General features: G+C 44.9%; 1 protein-coding gene across 1 annotated transcript; it reads left to right on the top strand.

The window, feature by feature from the left end:
- On the top strand, positions 1–18,945 carry TEX28 (testis expressed 28). Its single transcript, XM_053581144.1, has 4 exons — positions 1–12; positions 5,971–6,695; positions 18,022–18,157; positions 18,601–18,945. The coding sequence occupies exons 1-4, from the start codon at positions 1–3 to the stop codon at positions 18,943–18,945; spliced, it is 1,218 nt and encodes a 405-aa protein (XP_053437119.1).
- The last annotated feature ends 256 nt before the right edge of the window (positions 18,946–19,201 follow it).

The raw sequence follows: 19,201 nt of genomic DNA, 5'->3' as shown, positions 1-19,201 counted from the left end.
ATGGTTTTAAAGGTAATCAGCTTTTTTGGCTGCTTTTAAGATCTTGTGTGTAGGTATGGACCTATTTCCTTTCCTGCTTGATATTTATTGGGATTTTTAAATTTGTGGATTTGGGTTTTTCATCAATTTTGGACTGTTCTTAGGGAGTATCTCTTAAAATACTGCTGCTAGGGCTCAGCACCTGTAGCTCAGAGGCTAGGGCACTAACCACATACACCGGAGCTGGCTGGGTTCAAATAACAATGACAACTACAAAAAAAAAATAGCTGGGCATTGTGGCAGACACCTGTAGTCCCAGCTACTTGGGAGGCTGAGGCAAGAGAATGGCTTAAGCCCAAGAGTTTGAGGTTTCTGTGAGCTGTGACTCCACCGCATGCTACCTAAGTCAACATAGTGAGATTCTGTCTCAAAATACATATATATATTACTGCTGGCCAAGCATGGTGGCTCATGCCTATAATTCTAGCTCTCTGGGAGGCTGAGGTGGGTGGATTGCCTGAGTTCACAAGTTCAAGACCAACCTCGTCTCTTAAATAAATAAATAAAATATTGCTGCTGTTTTGTTCTATCTTCTCTCTCTGACATGACAATTAGATTTTTGTTAGATCTTCTCATAATATCTTTCATGTCTTCTACTTTTTTCTTTTTTTAACTTTGTGATTTTTTCTCTTTACTTAAAAAATTATACAATTTATCTGATTCAAAATATGCAAATATCCTTTCCCATTCTGTAGGTTGTCTCTACACAATGGGAAAGGATATTTGCATATTTTGAATCAGACAAAAGCTTGATAACTAGGATCTATAGAGAACTCAAATTAATTCACATGAAAAAAGCCAACATCCCATATATCAATGGGCAAGAGACATGAATAGAACCTTCTCTAAAGAAGACAGACGAATGGCTAACAAACATATGAAAAAATGTTCATCATCCCTATATATTAGAGAAATGCAAATCAAAACTACCCTGAGATACCATCTAACCCCAGTGAGAATGGCCCACATCACAAAATCTCAAAACTGCAGATGCTGGCGTGGATGTGGAGAGAAGGGAACACTTTTACACTGCTGGTGGGACTGCAAACTAGTACAACCTTTCTGGAAGGAAGTATGGAGAAACCTCAAAGCACTCAACCTAGACCTCCCATTTGATCCTGCAATCCCATTACTGGGCATCTACCCAGAAGGAAAAAAATCCTTTTATCATAAGGACACTTGTACTAGACTGTTTATTGCAGCTCAATTTACAATCGTCAAAATGTGGAAACAGCCTAAATGCCCACCAACCCAGGAATGGATTAACAAGCTGTGGTATACGTACACCATGGAATACTATTCAGCTATTAAAAAAAATGGAGACTTTACATCCTTCGTATTAACCTGGATGGAAGTGGAAGACATTATTCTTAGTAAAGCATCACAAGAATGGAGAAGCATGAATCCTATGTACTCAATTTTGATATGAGGACAATTAATGACAATAAGGTCATGGGGGGGAGGAAAAGCAGAGAGAGGGAAGAAGGGAGAGGGGTGGGGCCTTGGTGTGTGTCACACCTTCTGGGGGCAAGACATGATTGCAAGAGGGACTTTACCTAACAAATGCAATCAGTGCAACCTAGCTTATTGTACCCTCAATGAATCCCCAACAATTGAAAAAAATATATATACAATTTAGGCTTATAGTAAAAAATTCAAACAGTAGATGAAGGTGTACATAGAAGTCATTTCCTCATTCCCCAGTCCTATCCTAGGAGTTTGGATATCTTTCTAAGTGTTCTGTTGATAAGCATAAATATTTTTCATTAAAAAAAAAACACACGCAATCATGTAAAAAAAATTTCATGGATATCTTTTGACATCACATTCATACCTGCTTCATTCTTTTTTTTTTTTGAGACAGAGTCTTACTATGTCGCCCTTGGTAGAGTGCTATAATGTCACAGCTCACAGCAACTTCAAACTCCTGGGCTTAAGCGATTCTCTTGCCTCAGCCTCCCAGTAGCTGGGTACTTTTTTTATTTTTCTATTTCTTTGTGCTGTTGTGCTGCATTCTGGATACTTACCTTGGCTTTGTTGTACAATTTACTAATAGTCTCTCCAGCCATATCTGATCTACTATCAAATCCATCTGTTGAACATTAAAAAAAATTGAAACTGTGAAACCTGGCATATGTATTAATACATAAAGCTGCAGAAAAATCAACATATATTTTAAGAAATAATGATAACACAAACATACATTTAACTGGTACTCAAGTCAAGTACCCTAGCCTCTGCATGTCCCCCCAACACAATTCTCTTCTCCCGGATCAGTAAAAACCATCATCCTGAAGTTTATGCTACTAACATCCCTGCTTTTCTGTATAGCTTTACTGCCTGTGTAGGCATCTCTACATAAATCATTTTGTTTTGCCTACTGTGGGAACTTATATAAATGGAATAATACACAGCATGGATTTTCTGTTTGGTTTTTTTGACATTATGCTTGTGAAATTCATTTGTATTTTTCAAGGTGTAGTTCATTTTCATTTCTGTATGGTAGTATATTCTTGCATATGTTACAGTTTACTTACACATTCTACTCTTGATGGGCAGGTGGATTGTTTCTTTTTTCTTTTTTCTTTTTTTTTTGCAGGTGGGTTGTTTGTAATAGTTGGTTTGGGGGAATATTTGTGTTCCTGTATCCTGGTACATTACAAACGCAATTGTTGGATCATCAAGTATACATGTCTTCAACTTTACAATACAGGCCGTCCCTGAGTTACAAACATCTGACTTATAGACTACTTGCATTTATGAATGGGGTTATTACAGGTAATAGGTAAATGTATCTATTCCAACTTACATACAAATCCAACTTAAGAACAAACCTACACAATCTATCTTGTTCATAACCTGGGTACTGCCCGTATTACCAAATGCTTTTCCAAAGTAGTTATACCAATATACTCTCCCACCAGTAGTGATTGAGAGTTCCTATTGCTCCACATCCTTGTGAACACTTATTATTGTTGATCTAAATTTGGCCAATCTACTGGGTGTGTAGTGGTTGTGCTTTTTAAATTGAGGTATAATTTATTTACAATAAAATACCCAGAGCCAAGCTGCCTCTTACAGTATAATCACTTCTGACTTGCCACTGGGAGAATATTTTTATTTTCTTTTTTGAGACAGAGTCTCACTCTGTTGCCCTAGGTAGAGTGCCATGGTGTCATAGCTCACGGCAACCTCAAACTCCTGGGATCAAGTGATCTCCTGCCTCAGCCTCCCAGTAGCTGGGACTTCAGGCATCTGCTACAATGACCAGGCAGGTTTTCTATTTTTTAGTAGAGATTCGATCTCTCTTGCTCAGGCTGGTCTCGAACTCTTGAGCTCTGGTGATCCATCTGCCTTGGCCTCCCAGAGTTCTAGGATTTTAGAGGCCTGATGGTAGAACATTTTTAGATCACAAACTGTCATGCAGGTGCTTATAGTTTCAAAGTAGAAACAAGGCAGGGTGTGGTGGCTCTTGCCTATAATCCCAGCACTTTGGGAGGCTGAGGCAGGAGAATCACTTGAGACAAAGAGCTCAAGACCAGCCCGAGCAACATAGCAAGACCCCCCCATCCCTGCAAAAAGTTTTTAAAAAATTAGCTGGGCGTGGTGGTGCACACCTATAATCCCAGCTGCTCAGGAGGCTGAGGCAAGAGGATTGCTTGAGCATGGGAGTTTGAGGTTGCTGTGAGCTATCCGTCATACCACTGTACTCCAGCCTGGGCAACAGAGTGAGACTCAGTCTCAACAAAAAGAAAAAAAGAAAGAACAAAAAAGAGGAAAAGAAATAGAACAGAACCTCAAGAATGGAAGAAAAAGTATCCAATGTACTCAGCCTTACTATGAAACTAATTTATGGCTTTCACATGAAAGCTATAACCCAGTTATAACCCAAGAATAGGGGGAAGGGGGAAAGGGAGGGGAGGGAAGGGGGAGGTGGGCGGAGGGAGGGTGATTGGTGGGATTACACCTGCGGTGCATCTTACAAGGGTACATGTGAAACTTAGTAAATGTAGAATGTAATGTCTTAACACAATAACTAAGAAAATGCCAGGAAGGCTATGTTAACCAGTGTGATGAAAATGTGTCAAACGAGTGTATGGTGCCCCATGATCACATTAATATGCACAGCTATGATTTAATAAAAAAAAAAAAAAGAAAGAAAGAAATAGAACAGAGCTGACCTGAACTGACCCCACCTTCTTCTGCTAGCTCCTGGTCGCCTATTCTGCACTGGTCCACTAGGCTCCAGCTATATTGTTACTTTCACCTTTATTTTTGAGGTGAGAAAACTGGGCTTCTGAATGTTTTTTTTTTTTTTTCTTTTTTTGTAGAGACAGAGTTTCACTTTATGGCCCTCCGTAGAGTGCCATGGCATCACACAGCTCACAGCAACCTCCAACTCCTGGGCTTAAGCGATTCTCTTGCCTCAGCCTCCCGAGTAGCTGGGACTACAGGCGCCCGCCACAATGCCCAGCTATTTTTTTTTGTTGTTGTTGCAGTTCGGCCGGGGCCAGGTTTGAACCCACCACCCTCGGTATATGGGGCTGGCGCCTTACCAACTGAGCCACAGGTGCTGCCCCTGAATGTTTTTTTAACTTGCTCAAGGTCTCAGAGTGGTAGATATAGGATTTGAACTGGGCTGCATCTCAAAGGCAATGTTATTCCTCACCATGTGAGAGTCTCATTATTTTATGTTATGACAGAATTTTCCATCCTGGACTGTTGGCTCTATGAGAGCAAGGAATGTATCCGGCCTCTGTACCACATAGTAGGCACTCAAGAAATATGTATGGGGCGCCTCCTATGGCTCAGTGAATAGGGCACCGGCCCCATATTCTGAGGGTGGTGGGTTCAAACCCAGCCCCGGCCAAACTGTAACAAAAAATAGCCGGGCCTTGTGGCGGGCACCTGTGGTCCCAGCTACTTGGGAGGCTGAGGCAAGAGAATCACCTAAGCCCTAGAGCTGGAGGTTGCTGTGATCTGTGACGTCACTGCACTCTGCTGAGGGCGACAAAGTGAGTCTCTGTCTTTAAAAAAAAAAAAAAATGTGTTGAGGGCGGTGCCTGTGGCTCAAGGAGTAGGGCATCGGCCCCATATACCAGAGGTGGCAGGTTCAAACCAGGCCCGGCCAAAAAACTGCAAACAAAACAAAACAAAACAAAAAAATATATATATAGTTGAATAAATGACTGGACGAATGAATGAATCTGTTAGAATGCAAATCTCCCTGCCTATCTGTCCTTTCTCCTTGGGAGTAGCAATATGGCAAGCCATGTAGCTTAATTCTATACTTTTCAAGAACAATTCTTTTTAAATGAGTAAGTCATTCTTGGAAGAGAAAATAGGGGGAGAGGTCCAAGAACAGGCAGGGAATATGTGGAGGGGAGATTCTAGCCATCTGGAGGTCATATGTAGTAAGGTACCCCTGCAGAGCAAGGAGTCAGATGCTGAAAAGGAGGTGAGAAGGTGCCCAGAGGATGAACTTGACTCCCTAGTATGTATTGGGCCCCGCTTTAAAGCATAAATGTTGCAGCCTTAGGTTTGGTGCCTGTAGCATAGTAGTTACAGCATTAGCCACATAAACCAAGGCTGGGGGATTCGAAACCAGCCCAGGCCAGCTAAACAACAATGACAACTGCAACAAAAAATAGGTGGGCATTGTGGCAGGCGCCTGTAGTCCCAGCTATTTGGGAGGCTCAGGCAAGAGAACTGCTTAAGCCTAGGACTTTGAGGTTTTTGTGAGCTGTGACTGCATTCTATCGAGGGCAACATAGTGAGACTCTGTCTCAAAAAAAAAAAATGTTGCATCCATAAGTATTCATACATATGTATAAGTATTTTTATGGAGTAAAGTCACAATATGTCCAATTCTCCTAACATTTGCAGGTCACAGAGTAACTGTTTTATGATTTTTTTTGTTTCCCAATGCAGGCAGAATATACCAAGGGCCCAAGTGCAACCCTTCCATCCAATGTGCCCTCATGCAGGTCCCTGTCCAGTGAAGATGGCCCCAGTGGCCACTCTAGCCTCTCAGGTGGGGAGCTTGCCCGAAACTTACAGGAGAGCGTAAAACACCGCATTCTGTACCTCTCAGAGCAGCTGAGAGTGGAGAGGGCCAGTAGGGATGAGAATACTGTGGGCTACCTCAAGCTGGTGTCCAAAGCAGACCGGCACCAAGCCGTGCATATCCGGCAGGCCTTTGAGAAGGTCAACCAGCGTGCCTCCGCTACTATCGCCCAGATAGAGCGAAGGCTCCGCCAGTGTCACCAGCAGCTCCAGGAGCTGGAGGAAGGGTGCAGGCCCAAGGGCTCAGTGCAGCCAGCAGAAAGTAGCCCGGACAGCCATGAGCAGCCTGGTGAGAAGGCCCAGTTCACAGAGTCCCCAAAGCAGAGTGAAGAGGACTGCCTGCCTACCAGCCTGCCTGACATCATCAAACACTTCACTCTGCAGACACGCTTACCAGGTGTGCAGCAGGGAAGGCTGTCAGAGAAGTATTTGGCCCGGCAACGAAACCTGCTGTTGCAGAAGGTAAAAGAAGAGCTGAAAGAGGTCAAACAGTTCCACATTGGCCTCTGGGCATCCTACAAGAGCCTAAAGGAGAGGTACCTGACAGACCTGCAGGTGTCGCTGGAGTCCCTTCAGGAGGACAAATGCAGGTGAGGCCGCCCCTTCTCCTGCCTTGTCTCTGGGGGTGGAAGCAGGTGGGGGACAGCCCCCAGGATCAATCTGTGAGAGGGTGAAAGGGAGCTGAGACAAGGGCTTAGAGCAGTGATTTTCAACCAGTGTGCTGTGAGAGGGTCTTAGGTGTGCCACGAAAAAATTTTAAAGGTCATTAATTAAATTATTTTTGAAAGATGTCCAAAGCACAGTAAGTATGCTTTTTTTTTTGAGACAGTCTCACTATGTCGCCCTTGGTGGAGTGCCATGGCGTCACAGCAACCTTAAACTCTCAGGTCTAAGCTAGCGGTTCTCAACCTGCAGGTTGTGACCCCTTTGTAACAATGAAAATACATCGCGGTGCTAGAAAGGTTGAGAACCACTAGTCTAAGTGATTCTCTTGCTTCAACCTCCCAAGTAGCTGAGACTACAGGTGCCTGCCACAGTGCCTGGCCATTTTGTTGTTGTTGCAGTGGTCATTGTTGTTTAGCTGGCCAGGGCTGGTTTTGAACTGGCCAGCCTGGGTGTATGTGGCTGGCGTCCTACCCACTGAGCTACAGGCGCTACTACAGTAAGTATATTCTGTTTTTACTCTTTATTTATTTATTTATTTTTGAGACAGAGTCTTTTGTCATCCTCGGTAGAATCCCAAGACATCATAGCTCACAGTAACCTCAAACTCTTGAGCTCAAAGCTGTTCTCTTGCCTCAGCCTCCCTACAGGTGCCCACCCCAACTCCCATCTATTTTTAGAGATGAGGTCACACTCTGACTCAGGCTGGTCTCCAATTCCTGAGCTCAAGGGATCCACCTGCCACAGCCTCCCAGAGTGCTGGAATTACAGGTGTGAGCCACCTCGCCTGGCCTCTACTCCTGTTTTTTTTTTTGAGACAGAGTCTTACTATGTCACCTTTGGTAGAGTGCTGTGGCATCACAGCTCACAGTAACCTCAAACTCTTGGGCTTAAGCAATTCTCTTGCCTCAGCCTCCCAAGTAGCTGGAACTACAGGCGCTTGCCACAATACCCAGCTATTTTTATTATTTATTTATTTATTTATTTATTTGCAGTTTTTGGCCGGAGCTGGGTTTGAACCTGCCACCTCCTGCATATGGGGCCGCCGCCCTACTCCTTTGAGCCACAGGCACCCCCCCGCCCGGCTATTTTTTTGTTGCAGTTGTTTAGCTGGCCCAGGTCGAGTTTGAACCCGCCACCCTTGGTGTATGTGGCTGGTGCTGTAACCACTGTACTATCGGCGCCAAGTCTCTACTCTTGTTTTGTGATCAACATAATTTGTCACAGAAGTTTAACTATAGGTTCAAGTGTGCCGTGAGATAAAAAATGTTGAGAAACACTGTCTTAGAGATTTAGGGTGTAGGGAGAGGGAAGAGCAGAGCCATGCTTCTCCTAGCCACCAGATCCTGCAGTGATGCAGGCTAGTCCTCTTCTTGTGTTCCCACATCTGCCTTGTTCCTTGCTGGCAAATGAGGCTCTAGCTCTGCGGCCCCTGTCAGATGGTTGCGATGGTGGCTGCACGGCTGCACGGCTGCATGGAGTCACCGGCCCTGGCTCTGTGGTGGCAGGAGACAACCCAGTGGAGGTGACAGTCCCTCAGACACCTCTAGTCCTGGTTGGCTGGGGAGGTTTGAGTGTGGACTGGAGTCATCTTGCCAGCCCTAATCTCTTCACTTGTGCTCATAGCTGAGTTGAGGTACAAAGCCAAGTGTCAGATATTTGTTTTGAAAATGATTGCCTTCTGGTAAACACTTTCTCCCCACAGTGCAGTGGCTTGATTTTATTTTCCTCTAAGACAACACTGGGGCTCACCAAGAGAAGAAAAAAAAACAAAAACAAAAAACTCCATCTCTCAAAGGATCCTTGCCATTCCCAATAGGACCTTTCTCTAGGTTCCCACTGGCCTTCAGGGGCACCACACTCTCCCCATCACTGCAGTCAGTGGCTAACTAACGCTACTTCTTTCAACTGCCTGGTGAAGGAGGGAGTCTCAGCATTTTCTTTTCCTTCCTTCCTTCCTTCCTTCCTTCCTTCCTTCCTTCCTTCCTTCCTTCCTTCCTTCCTCTCTCTCTCTTTCTGTCTTTTTCCTCTCTTTCTTTCTTTCTTTCTTTCTTTCTTTTCTTTTCTTTCTTTCCACAGAGTCTCACTTTATTGCCCTCAGTTGAGTGCTGTGACATCACAGCTCACAGCAACCTTCAACTCCTGGGCTTAGGTGATTCTCTTGCCTCAGCCTCCTGAGTAGCTGGGACTACAGGCGCCTGCCAGAACGCCTGGCTACTTTTTTGTTGCAGGTTGGCTGGAGCCAGATTCGAACCCGCCACCCTCTGTATATGGGGCCGGCGCCCTACCCACTGAGCACTGGGGCTGCCCCAGAGTCTGAACATTTTCATGAAAATAAGAATGGTGCAGTCCTTTTAGGGCTTACATGGAGGTGGGGAGAGGGGTGACTGGGAGTCCTCCTCTTCAGTTTTCCCATGGAAATCTCACTAGTGTTTATTTATACAGCCTGAGATTTCATAAAGAGCAGTTAGAGAATATTCCTTACATTATCAAGTAAGATAACCAGTCAGAATTACAAGTGTCTATTGGAGGTTTTTTCATGGGACACGGTAACAAAATCTAAAATTTTGGGACCTTTACAGGTTAGATTTATAGTGAGCAAGAACAGAGCTTGGTGGTAGTGACACACACATCCCTGCATGGGCAGGCACAGCAATTGGATAAGCTCTTAACTCTTACCAAATCAGAGTCTTTCAGCTGGCCTCTTAACATGGGGTGACTGCAGGGGAGCATGGCAGCACCTCTCTCTCTGACTCTTGCTGTGAGTTCTATAAACTTGCACTTCTGACCCAGTATACACCCCGCAACAATTGTGCCCTGAGTGTGAAACAAACTTTTCTTATGTTCAATCCCTGAGATTTCTGGTCATTTGCTCTGCAGTTAGCCTACCCTGACTAGTATATATCCTAAGTGAAAAAGCATGTCTTCAGGACTTGAATTTCCTAGAAGGGATGGAGAAGATTTTCACAGTTACTCTGTGCTCATAAATACGTGAGGGCACAAGGTCAAGTGGCATTGTTCTCCTTTAGCTTTCAGAGGCCCACTTTATAGATGAGGAAATGGAGTCTCTGACAGAGAGACTGTGTGGCTGTTTATGATGTAACCCACATGCAGGCCACCCAGCTGGTAAGTGCAGACCCGAGAGCATTTCACAGCACCCTGGCTATGTGGCTTCTCTGCAAGGTGCTGGAGCACAAAAATTTATTGCATTTTAAAAACATATTCTTTCGGGGTGGCACCTGTGGCTCAAAGGAGTAGGGCGCCGGCCCCATATGCTGGAGGTGGTAAGTTCAAACCCAACCCTGGCCAAAAACTGCAAAAAACAAACAAACAAACATATTCTGTTTTAAAATCTTTTTCAAAATCTTTATTTGATCTATACACAGACATAGAAAAGTACACATGACAGATGTATTCAGCTCGATGAAGTTTTACTGAGTGACCACACCTGTGGGGCTACCACCTGAGGCCTTGTGATTGTCATGTCTTTCTGATACATCATGAACTGAGATTTCAAGCTGAAAGTCCTGTAATATTTATCACAGTTAAATCTGTTTGCTTTCAAGATGGCTGTTGTGGTTTTATTGTTATGATTTCTTTTTAATTTGGTCCTGAGGCATTTATGTCAAGAGGGGCCATAATCCAGGATAACACTCCCCAAGTTGCCCTAACCAGTGGGAAGTTAGATTTGGGCGTGTGTGCAGGTGAGACACAATGAGGAGATGAAAGAAAATGCACAAAACAGAAGAAATTCATTATTCACAGACCCCAGATACATTAGGTGTGCTGCCGGAGGCAGAAGGGAGCTCGCTTAGCAGGTTGGTGGGGGAAGGGGCAGGGGACCCTCTGGGACTGTGCTTTAATTAAATTCTATGACTATAATCCTAAACTTTCCTGGAAGGCTTGTGGATCAGCTGTTTTAAAGAAAACATACAGGAAGGGCGGGGGACCAATTTACATGACTCTGGTCAGCAGATGTGGAGTGTGTTGGATTTTGGGTTAGTGAAATGAGCAGCAAGTGGATTACATCATAAACAGCCACACAGGGTGGGGGGTTTTACCTAGGCCAAAGGCGACAGGGAACGACTGGTTTTTTTTTTTTTTTTTTTGTAGAGACAGAGTCTCACTTTACTGCCCTCCAGTAGAGTGCTGTGGCGTCACACGGCTCACAGCAACCTCCAACTCTTGGGCTTATGCGATTCTCTTGCCTCAGCCTCCCGAGTAGCTGGGACTACAGGGGCCCGCCACAACGCCCGGCTATTTTTTTGTTGCAGTTTGGCCGGGGCGGGGTTTGAACCTGCCACCCTTGGCATATGGGGCCGGCGCCCTACTCACTGAGCCACAGGCGCCGCCCACGACTGGGTTTTAAACAACCTATGTTAGTCTAAAAATGGGTGCTGAGGCAGCAACCCTATAAAACAAATTTATGACAAAGGCTTACTTTCTTTTCCTTAAATTGAGATAGATTTAGTCCTACAATGTGAAATCAACCATTTCCAAGTGTACAATTCTGTGGCATTAAATACATCTGCAATGTTGTGCGTCACCTCTATCTAGTTGTAGAACATTTTCATCACCTCAGAAGGAGACCCTCAGACTCATGATGCAGTCACTCCCCATTCCCTCTTATTCTCAGCTCCAGGCACTCAGTAATCTGCTTTCTCTCTGAGTTTACCTATTCTGGACATTTCATATAAATGGCAGCATGCAATGTATGGCCTTTTGTGTCTAGCTTCTTTCACTGAGCATGTTTGCAAGATTCATCCATGTTCCCATATCTTTGCAACTGATAATTGAGCTGCTATAAATATTCAAGTGCAAATGTCCTTATGGTAAAATGACTTGAGATTACAGGATCATATGGTTGGTCTATTTTGGGTTCTTTCAGGGATCTCCATACTTCTTCCACAGAGGCTGTACTAGTTTGCAGTCCCAATAACAGTGTAAAAGTGTTCCCCTCTCTCCACATCCCTGCCAGCATCTACAACATTAGGATTTTGTGATGTGGGCTAATCTTACTCGGGTTAGGTGATATCTCAGAGTGGTTTTGATTTGCATTTCTCTGATGATTAGGGGTGATCAGCATTTTTCCATATGTTTGTTAGTCATTCATTTGTCTTCCTCAGAGAAGGTTCTGTTCCTGTCTCTTGCCCAGTGATAGATGGGATTGTTAGCTCCTTTTTTGTTGATTAATTTGAGTTCTCTATACAGCCTATTATTAAGCCTTTATCAGATTCGTAATATGCAAATAATTTTTCCCGTTCTGAAGATTGTCTAATTGCTTTGATTGTTGTATCCTTCATTGTGAAGAAACGTTTCAGTTTAATTAAGTCCCATTTGTTAATTTTTGTTGTTGCATTTGCCATGTACATCTTCTTCATAAAATCTTTCCCCAGGCTGGCATCTTCAAGAGTTTTTCCCACACTTTCTTCTAGAATTTGTATCGTTTCCTGCCTTAGATTTAAATCTTTTATCCATCTTGAATCAATTTTTGTAAGTGGCGAATAATTTTTCTATTTTTAATAGAGGTGGGGTCTTCCTCTTGCTCAGGGTGGTCTCAAACTCTTGAGCTCAGGGGATCTGCTCACCTCAGCCTCCCAGAGTGGTAGGATTATAGGTGTGAGCCCCTGTGCCCAGCCTAAAAATATTTTTAAAATTATCCAGGTGTGGTGGTGCAACCTGTAGTCTCAGCTACTCAGGAGGCTAAAGCAGGAGGATTGCTTGAGCCCAGAAGTTTGAAGCTGCAGTGAGCTATGATCATGCCATTATACTCCAGCCTGGGTGACAGAACAAGATTGCTTCTCTAAAAAGAAAAGAAGGAAAAGAAAAGCTAATTCAAGGGTGCCGCCTGTAGCTCAATGAGTAGGGTGCCTGTGGCTCAATGAGGAGTAGGGCACCGGCCCCATATACCGGAGGTGGCAGGTTCAAACCGGCCCTGGCCAAAAAAAAAAAAAGCTCACCCAGGACAGCTACTTTGAGTCACTGACAAAGAATTCTTGGCATATGATGGCTTGTTTGATGGAGGCACTTGAGTGCCTCTTTTCCTCCCTTCCTAAAGGGTCCTGGCTACACTTTCCTCCTCCACACACACCAAGACCATATCTGCTGTGTCTTGAGAACATCAAGGCAAGGTCAGGAAGCTGGTTCTGGCTGTGGGTCTGGCCAAGCCTCTTCTCTGCCAGGTGTACGCCGACTTATCCTAGACAAGGTGCTTTAAGTTTTCAATTCTCAATTTCCACATATGTGAAATGGAGGTAATATTGATTCCCCTATTGTTGGGACTACCACAAGAATTAACTTAGTCAATGCTTGTGTTTAAGCCCCAAGTCGATGTACTTCACAGCTCCTTTCTGCTTATTTGTGAAGTAAATCCTTGAAAAATTGAAAAGATAATTTTTTTTCTTTTGAGACAGTGCCTCAAGCTGTCGCCCTGGGTAGAGTGTCGTGGCATCATAGCTCACAGCAACCTCCAACTCCTGGGCTCAAGCAATTCTCCTGCCTCCGCCTCCCAAGTAGCTGGGACACAGGTGCTCGCCACAACACCCGGCTAGTTTTTGGTTGCAGCCGTCATTGTTGTTTGGTGGGCCCGGGCTGGATTCAAACCCACCAGCTCAGGTGTATGCAGCTGGTGCCTTAGCCACTTGAGCCACAGGCACCGAGCCTGAAAAGATAATTTTAAAAAATAAATAGGGTCTCACCGTGTTATCCAGGCTGAGTGCAGTGGCATGATAGCTCACTACAACCTCAAACTCTTGGGCTCAAGCAATCCTCTTGCCTTAGCCTCCTGAGAAGCTGGGAGTAGAGGCATATGTCACTATGCCTGGCTAAGTTTTAAATTTTCTATAGAGGTGGTGCCCATAACTCAGTGGGTACAGAACCGGTCACATACACTGAGGCTGGTGGGTTCAAACCTGGCCCGGGCCTGCTAAACAACGACCACTACAACAAAAAAAAAATAGCCGGGGGCAGCACCTGTGGCTCAGTGGGTAGGGCGCCAGCCCCATATACCAAGGGTGGCGGGTTCAAACCCGGCCCCGGCCAAAGTGCAACAAAAAAATAGCTGGGCATTGTGGCGGGTGCCTGTGGTCCCAGCTACTCGGGAGGCTTAGGCAAGAGAATCACCTAAGCCCAGGAGTTGGAGGTTGCTGTGAGCTGTGTGACACCATGGCACTCTACTGAGGGAGATAAAGTGAGACTCTGTCTTTACCAAAAAAATAAAATGGCCACAGCCGGGCGTTGTGGCGGGCGCCTGTAATCCCAGCTACTTGGGAGGCTGAGGCAAGAGAATCGCCTAAGCCTAGGAGTTGGAGGTTGCTGTGAGCTGTATGAGGCCACAGCACTCTACCAAGGGCAATAAAGTGAGACTCTGTCTCTACAAAAAAGAAAAAAAAATAAAAAAAAAATAAAATGGCCAGGCACTGTGGCAGGCACCTGTAGTCCTAGCTACTTTGGAGGCTGAGGCAAGAGAGTCGCTTAAGCCCAAGAGTTTGAGGTTGCTGTGAGCAGGATGTCACAGCACTCTACTGAGGGCGACATAGTAACACTGTCTCAAAAATAAAAAAAGAAAGGGCAGTGGCGCCTGTGGCTCAACGAGTAGGGTGCTGGCCCCAAATACTGGAGGTGGCAGCCTGGCCTCGGCCAAAACTGCAAAAAAAAAAAAGAAAGAAAAATAAATAAATTTTCTGTAAAGATGGGGTCTTGCTGTGTTGCTCAGGCTGGTCTCAAACTCCTGGCCTTAAACAATTCCCCATTTTAGCCTCCCAAAATGCCGGGATTATAGGCATGAGCCTATATATCCAGCCAAGAAAAAAAGATAAATTCATCAATGGAGCACCCTAGGTTGAAGAGCTGAGGTGTCTGATCAAGATTTTGACCTGACCTCGCCTTCCTTCCTCTTCTTTCCTTTAGGTAGCACCTCCTGGGTTTCTTATTCCTGCTGCCCTCTCCTCCCACCAGTGTTACGATGCCCTTAGTGCCCTACTATTCTGGTTCCCTATCATTTTCTAGCAACTTCTCCAGGACCATCTCCACATGGTCTTCTAACATCTCTCATTCATAAATTGCTAGTGGAGGTTTAGCAATAGAAGCAGTCAAGTCAGAAAACAAATTGGTGGCTTCTAGGCACTGGGAGCCAAGGGAATGGGTAGTGACTGCTTAATTGGTTTTGGGGGGGTGGGGTTGATGAAAATGTTTTAGAACCACAATATTGTGAATGTGTTAGATGCCACTGAATTGTTTACTTTAAACTAATTAATTGTATGCTATATGAATTTTACCTTGATAAAAATGAAATTAAATAAAAAGAAACTGCTCAAGTACCAAGCAGGCAGGAACCTCATTCTTGCTTTGTATTTATGGCCATATTCACAGATGGGCATTAATGAAGTTTTCCTATAGTTTATCTTGTACATGAATTCTTAATATACTGAAAATGTCCAGAAGTACGTATGTCAGGTCTCTGTGCTTGTCTTTCCTTTTTGGACACCAGGTCTTTGGGGGCATACAGACTCTAACTCCTCTGTCCCAAGAATGTTCTAGTATGATTCAACCTTGTCCAAAAGGTTTGAATCAAGGTTGAGATAAGGTTCAGAGATAAAAGGCTGTGGTTAACAGAGACTTCACTATCACTCTGAGAGTTCTTGGCCCCAGGGATATAGTCTTGAGCTGAGTTCTCTCAAAGTGTCTGCTTAGGCCTCTTCTAGGCTCAGGTTGTGTTGACCAGATGGCACAAGAAATTCCATTTCTCCCTAGACTTCTTTTCTTTCAGGTTGCAGCATCCCACATCTCTGTGTAACCAGGATGGGGGAACTAAGAGCAAGAGCCAAACACTCATGTGGGTTAAAGTTGTTCTTTATTACCAAGATGCGGGATCCCAGGAAGACAGGGAGATCATTCTCAAAGCCTGACTTAGTTTGACAGAACTTCCTAGAGTTTTTTTTTTTTCCTAGAGTTTTTATACCCTCCCCAAAGTTGCTATTTTTAGCTGTGCAGTTATCCAGTTCTCTAATCTCTATCTGTAGGATTCTTCGTGACATTCCTAATTTGTACATGTCCCCTCTGTTGTTTTTTCTTCATCCCAGGGTCATGATGGCCTTCACAGTGTCGGAAGCAGGGGAGGACCAGTTGATGTGACTGTCCAATAACTAGTTAGATCTTTAAGCAACCTTTGCAGCTAAGGGGGGGAAGGGTTAAGGCTGTTTTTCTTCTTACATTTGGATCTCTGAGGAGGCCTAACCTGATATCTGAGATGCTCTCTGAACTGGTTCTTTCCATCCCTATCATGTTGAAGCAAAGCACAGACATCAGTTAAAGTATTTCAGTATGGGGCGGCGCCTGTGGCTCAGTGAGTAGGGCGCCGGCCCCATATACCGAGGGTGGTGGGTTCAAATCCAGCCCCGGCCAAACTGCAACAAAAAAATAGCCGGGCGTTGTGGCGGGCGCCTGTAGTCCCAGCTACTCGGGAGGCTGAGGCAGGAGAATCGCCTAAGCCCAGGAGTTGGAGGTTGCTGTGAGCTGTGTGATGCCACGGCACTCTACTGAGGGCAATAAAGTGAGACTCTGTCTCTACAAAACAAACAAACAAACAAAAAAAAGTATTTCAGTGTGTACATGAAATATGGATCTTTTTGTTGACATAGCCTAAATACCACACCTAATTTTTACAAACAATCCCATAGTATTAAATATGCAGTGTTGCCTTACTGCCACATACATGTCATACATTCGAAAGGGGTGGGTAGAGGGAGGGGAATCGGTGGGATCATTCCCTTTTATTTCTGAAGGATATTTTTGCTGGGCACAAAATTCTAGGTTGGCTTTTTTTTTTTTTTTTTAGGTTGGCATTTTTTGGAAATAATAATCATTTTGAAAAAATTGCTCCCTTTTGACTTTCATTGTTTCTGTTGAAAGGCAGCTGTTGAAGGTTGGGTGCCGAGGCTCACACCTGTAATCCTAGCACTCTGGCAGGCTGAGGTGGGTGGATCGCCTGAGCTCAGGAGTTCGAGACCAGCCTGAGCCAGAGCAAAACTCCCATCTCTAAAACTAGTCAGGCGTTGTGACAGGCACCTGTGGTCCCAGCTACTTGGGAGGCTAAGGCAAGAGAATCACTTGAGCCCAAGAGTTTAGGGCGGCACCTGTGGCTCAAGGAGTAGGGCGCCGGTCCCATATGCCAGAGGTGGCGGGTTCAAACCCAGCCCCGGCCAAAAACCACAAAAAAAGAAAAAGCCCAAGAGTTTGTGGTTGCTGTGAGCTAAGATACCACAGCACTCTACCAAGGGTGACAAAGTGACACTCTGTCTCAAAAAAAAAAAAAAAAAAAAGTCAGGTGAGGTTCTGTCATTATCCCTTTCCACTGCCATCCCCCTTCTGCTGGCCTCACTGTCCTTACTTGGGGGCTTAGCTGTTCCAGGCTCACCTTTATACTTTTACCACTTATATATTTACATGCACAGCTTGTATTTTTTAACAGCTGTATTGAGATATAATTTACATGTCATAAAATGCACCATTTTAAGGACATTTCAGTGTTTTTTTGTAAATTTTCTGAGTTATGCAACTATGACCACAATCCAATTTTTTGTTTTTATTTAAATAACAGCTTTATTGAGATATAATTCACATCCCATAAAAATCTACCCGTATAAAGTGTACAATTCAGTGGTTTTTAATATATTAACAGAGTTGTGCAAAACCATCATCACTATCTAATTCCAAAACATTTTTATCATCTCCAAAAGGAAACCCTGTCCCCATTAGTAGTCACTCCCCATGCCCTTCCCTCAGCCTTGCACCCACTCATCTGCTTTCTGTCTCTGTGGACTGGCTTCTTCTGGACATTTCAAAGAAATGGCATCACACACTATGTTGTCTTTTGTGACTGCGCAATCCCTATAATCAACAAATTTTTATAGAGTCACTACTGCATGGTAAACACTGGTCCTGGGATATTTGTGAAATTCAATAGCATACTCAGAGAGTTTAGCTTTTCATTCTAACACTTCTAGTCTGTGGCTGTTTTTGTAAAGCTGTTACAAAAGAGTAACTATATATAAAATATGGGTGACTAGTGACTATCAGGGTGTGCCTGTGACAGGTCTGTGTGTGGGGTGTTCCTAATCAGGCAGCTTTGACTACAGTCTGGGGGTGGGGGGCAAAATGGGAACCGAAGTCTAGTCTAGGTGCAGGGCCTCCCCACATCAGTGTGGGCTCTGGGCACAGTGCTGAGGGACTATGACTTTCTCTTTTGCTCCCAAGACAAACATTGCTGGAAGAACAAATGAATGACCACCTGCAGGGCCATCTGGATGAGATCTACTTCCTCAGACAGAGTCTGGCCTGCACTGAGGAGAAAATGGCCTATCTGTCCTATGAGAGAGCCAAGGAAGTATGGGTGAGAATCTCACGGGGGAGCCTTTCAAGAAACGGCCCGTGAGAAGGACATAGGGATGAGTGCATTCACTTTGACACCCCTAAATGAAAGCAAGACCCAGATCTTTGAGCTATGTACTCAGTGTTCATGTTTTCTCCTCTTCTCACCATCCTGCTCAGTTGCTTCTGGAACTGCAGCACTGTGGTGCCCCTTGAGGGCACATCAGAGCCACCTGGCAGGGCTGGCAATAGCTGGGCCCCTACCCCAAGCCTCTGACTCAGAGATCTGGGGTGGGGCTGCTTCTGTCGGGGGCACCCTCTGAGAACCTTCCTTTCAACCTGGATTCCTTCTCCTCACTCTTCTATATCCAGAGCTCCTGCTCCTGTCCTGGGTTATCTCCGTCTCCACTAGGCTCTCAGTCTGTTCTGACTTCTGGTGAGCATGTCTGCTTTTGTCTCACACAGGAGGTCATGGAGACTTTCAAGAGCCGAATGTCCAAGCTTGAAACTCTACAGCAAGTCACCCAACTGGAGATAATGGAGAGCCTCAGAAGCCGTCCCCAGGACTTTTTGTATAGATTTGTGAGCCTGCTCCTCACACTGGTCACCCTCCTCCTGATCTCTGTCTCTGCCGTGTGTGCCTTCCCTACACCACTGCTCAGTTCACGCCTGCGCACTTGCACCACGCTCATGCTGCTTGGGCTTGGGGCCCTGGTGTGGCAGAAGTTTACCTCAGACTGGCAGGAGTGGGTCCCCTCCATATGGAGACTATATTCCAAGGACCCCAGGCCTCCATTAGATGGCCCTTAAGGGGCCTGAGCTTGCTAGTTCTGCCCTCCTTCAGTCCCTACCCCCATAGTCACTTAGCAGTTTTCACTTTCTGATTTTCTGACCACCAGCCTGGTGAGATGTGTGCAGACACCCACTTTACACTTCACCATGATCCTTTCATACCACCTGTACACATGAGTCTTGGAAAAAATTAAAGTCTATGAAGCACTGCTTTCTTCTTTACTCACCTCACACCCTCCCAAGGCCCAGGGCCTGAACACTCAGAGGCTAAGGT

The sequence above is a fragment of the Nycticebus coucang genome, chromosome X (assembly GCF_027406575.1).
Source record: "Nycticebus coucang isolate mNycCou1 chromosome X, mNycCou1.pri, whole genome shotgun sequence".
Classification (NCBI taxonomy): domain Eukaryota; kingdom Metazoa; phylum Chordata; class Mammalia; order Primates; family Lorisidae; genus Nycticebus; species Nycticebus coucang.
The sequence above is the reverse complement of the archived record's forward strand: the minus strand, read 5'-3'. Positions and strand labels throughout refer to the sequence as shown.

Excerpts from the sequence above, each read along its gene's own strand:
- TEX28 (XM_053581144.1), top strand. Across the intron at positions 6,696-18,021 it reads CTTCAGGAGGACAAATGCAG|ACAAACATTGCTGGAAGAAC; the intron begins GTGAGGCCGCCC and ends TTTGCTCCCAAG. Across the intron at positions 18,158-18,600 it reads AGAGAGCCAAGGAAGTATGG|GAGGTCATGGAGACTTTCAA; the intron begins GTGAGAATCTCA and ends TGTCTCACACAG.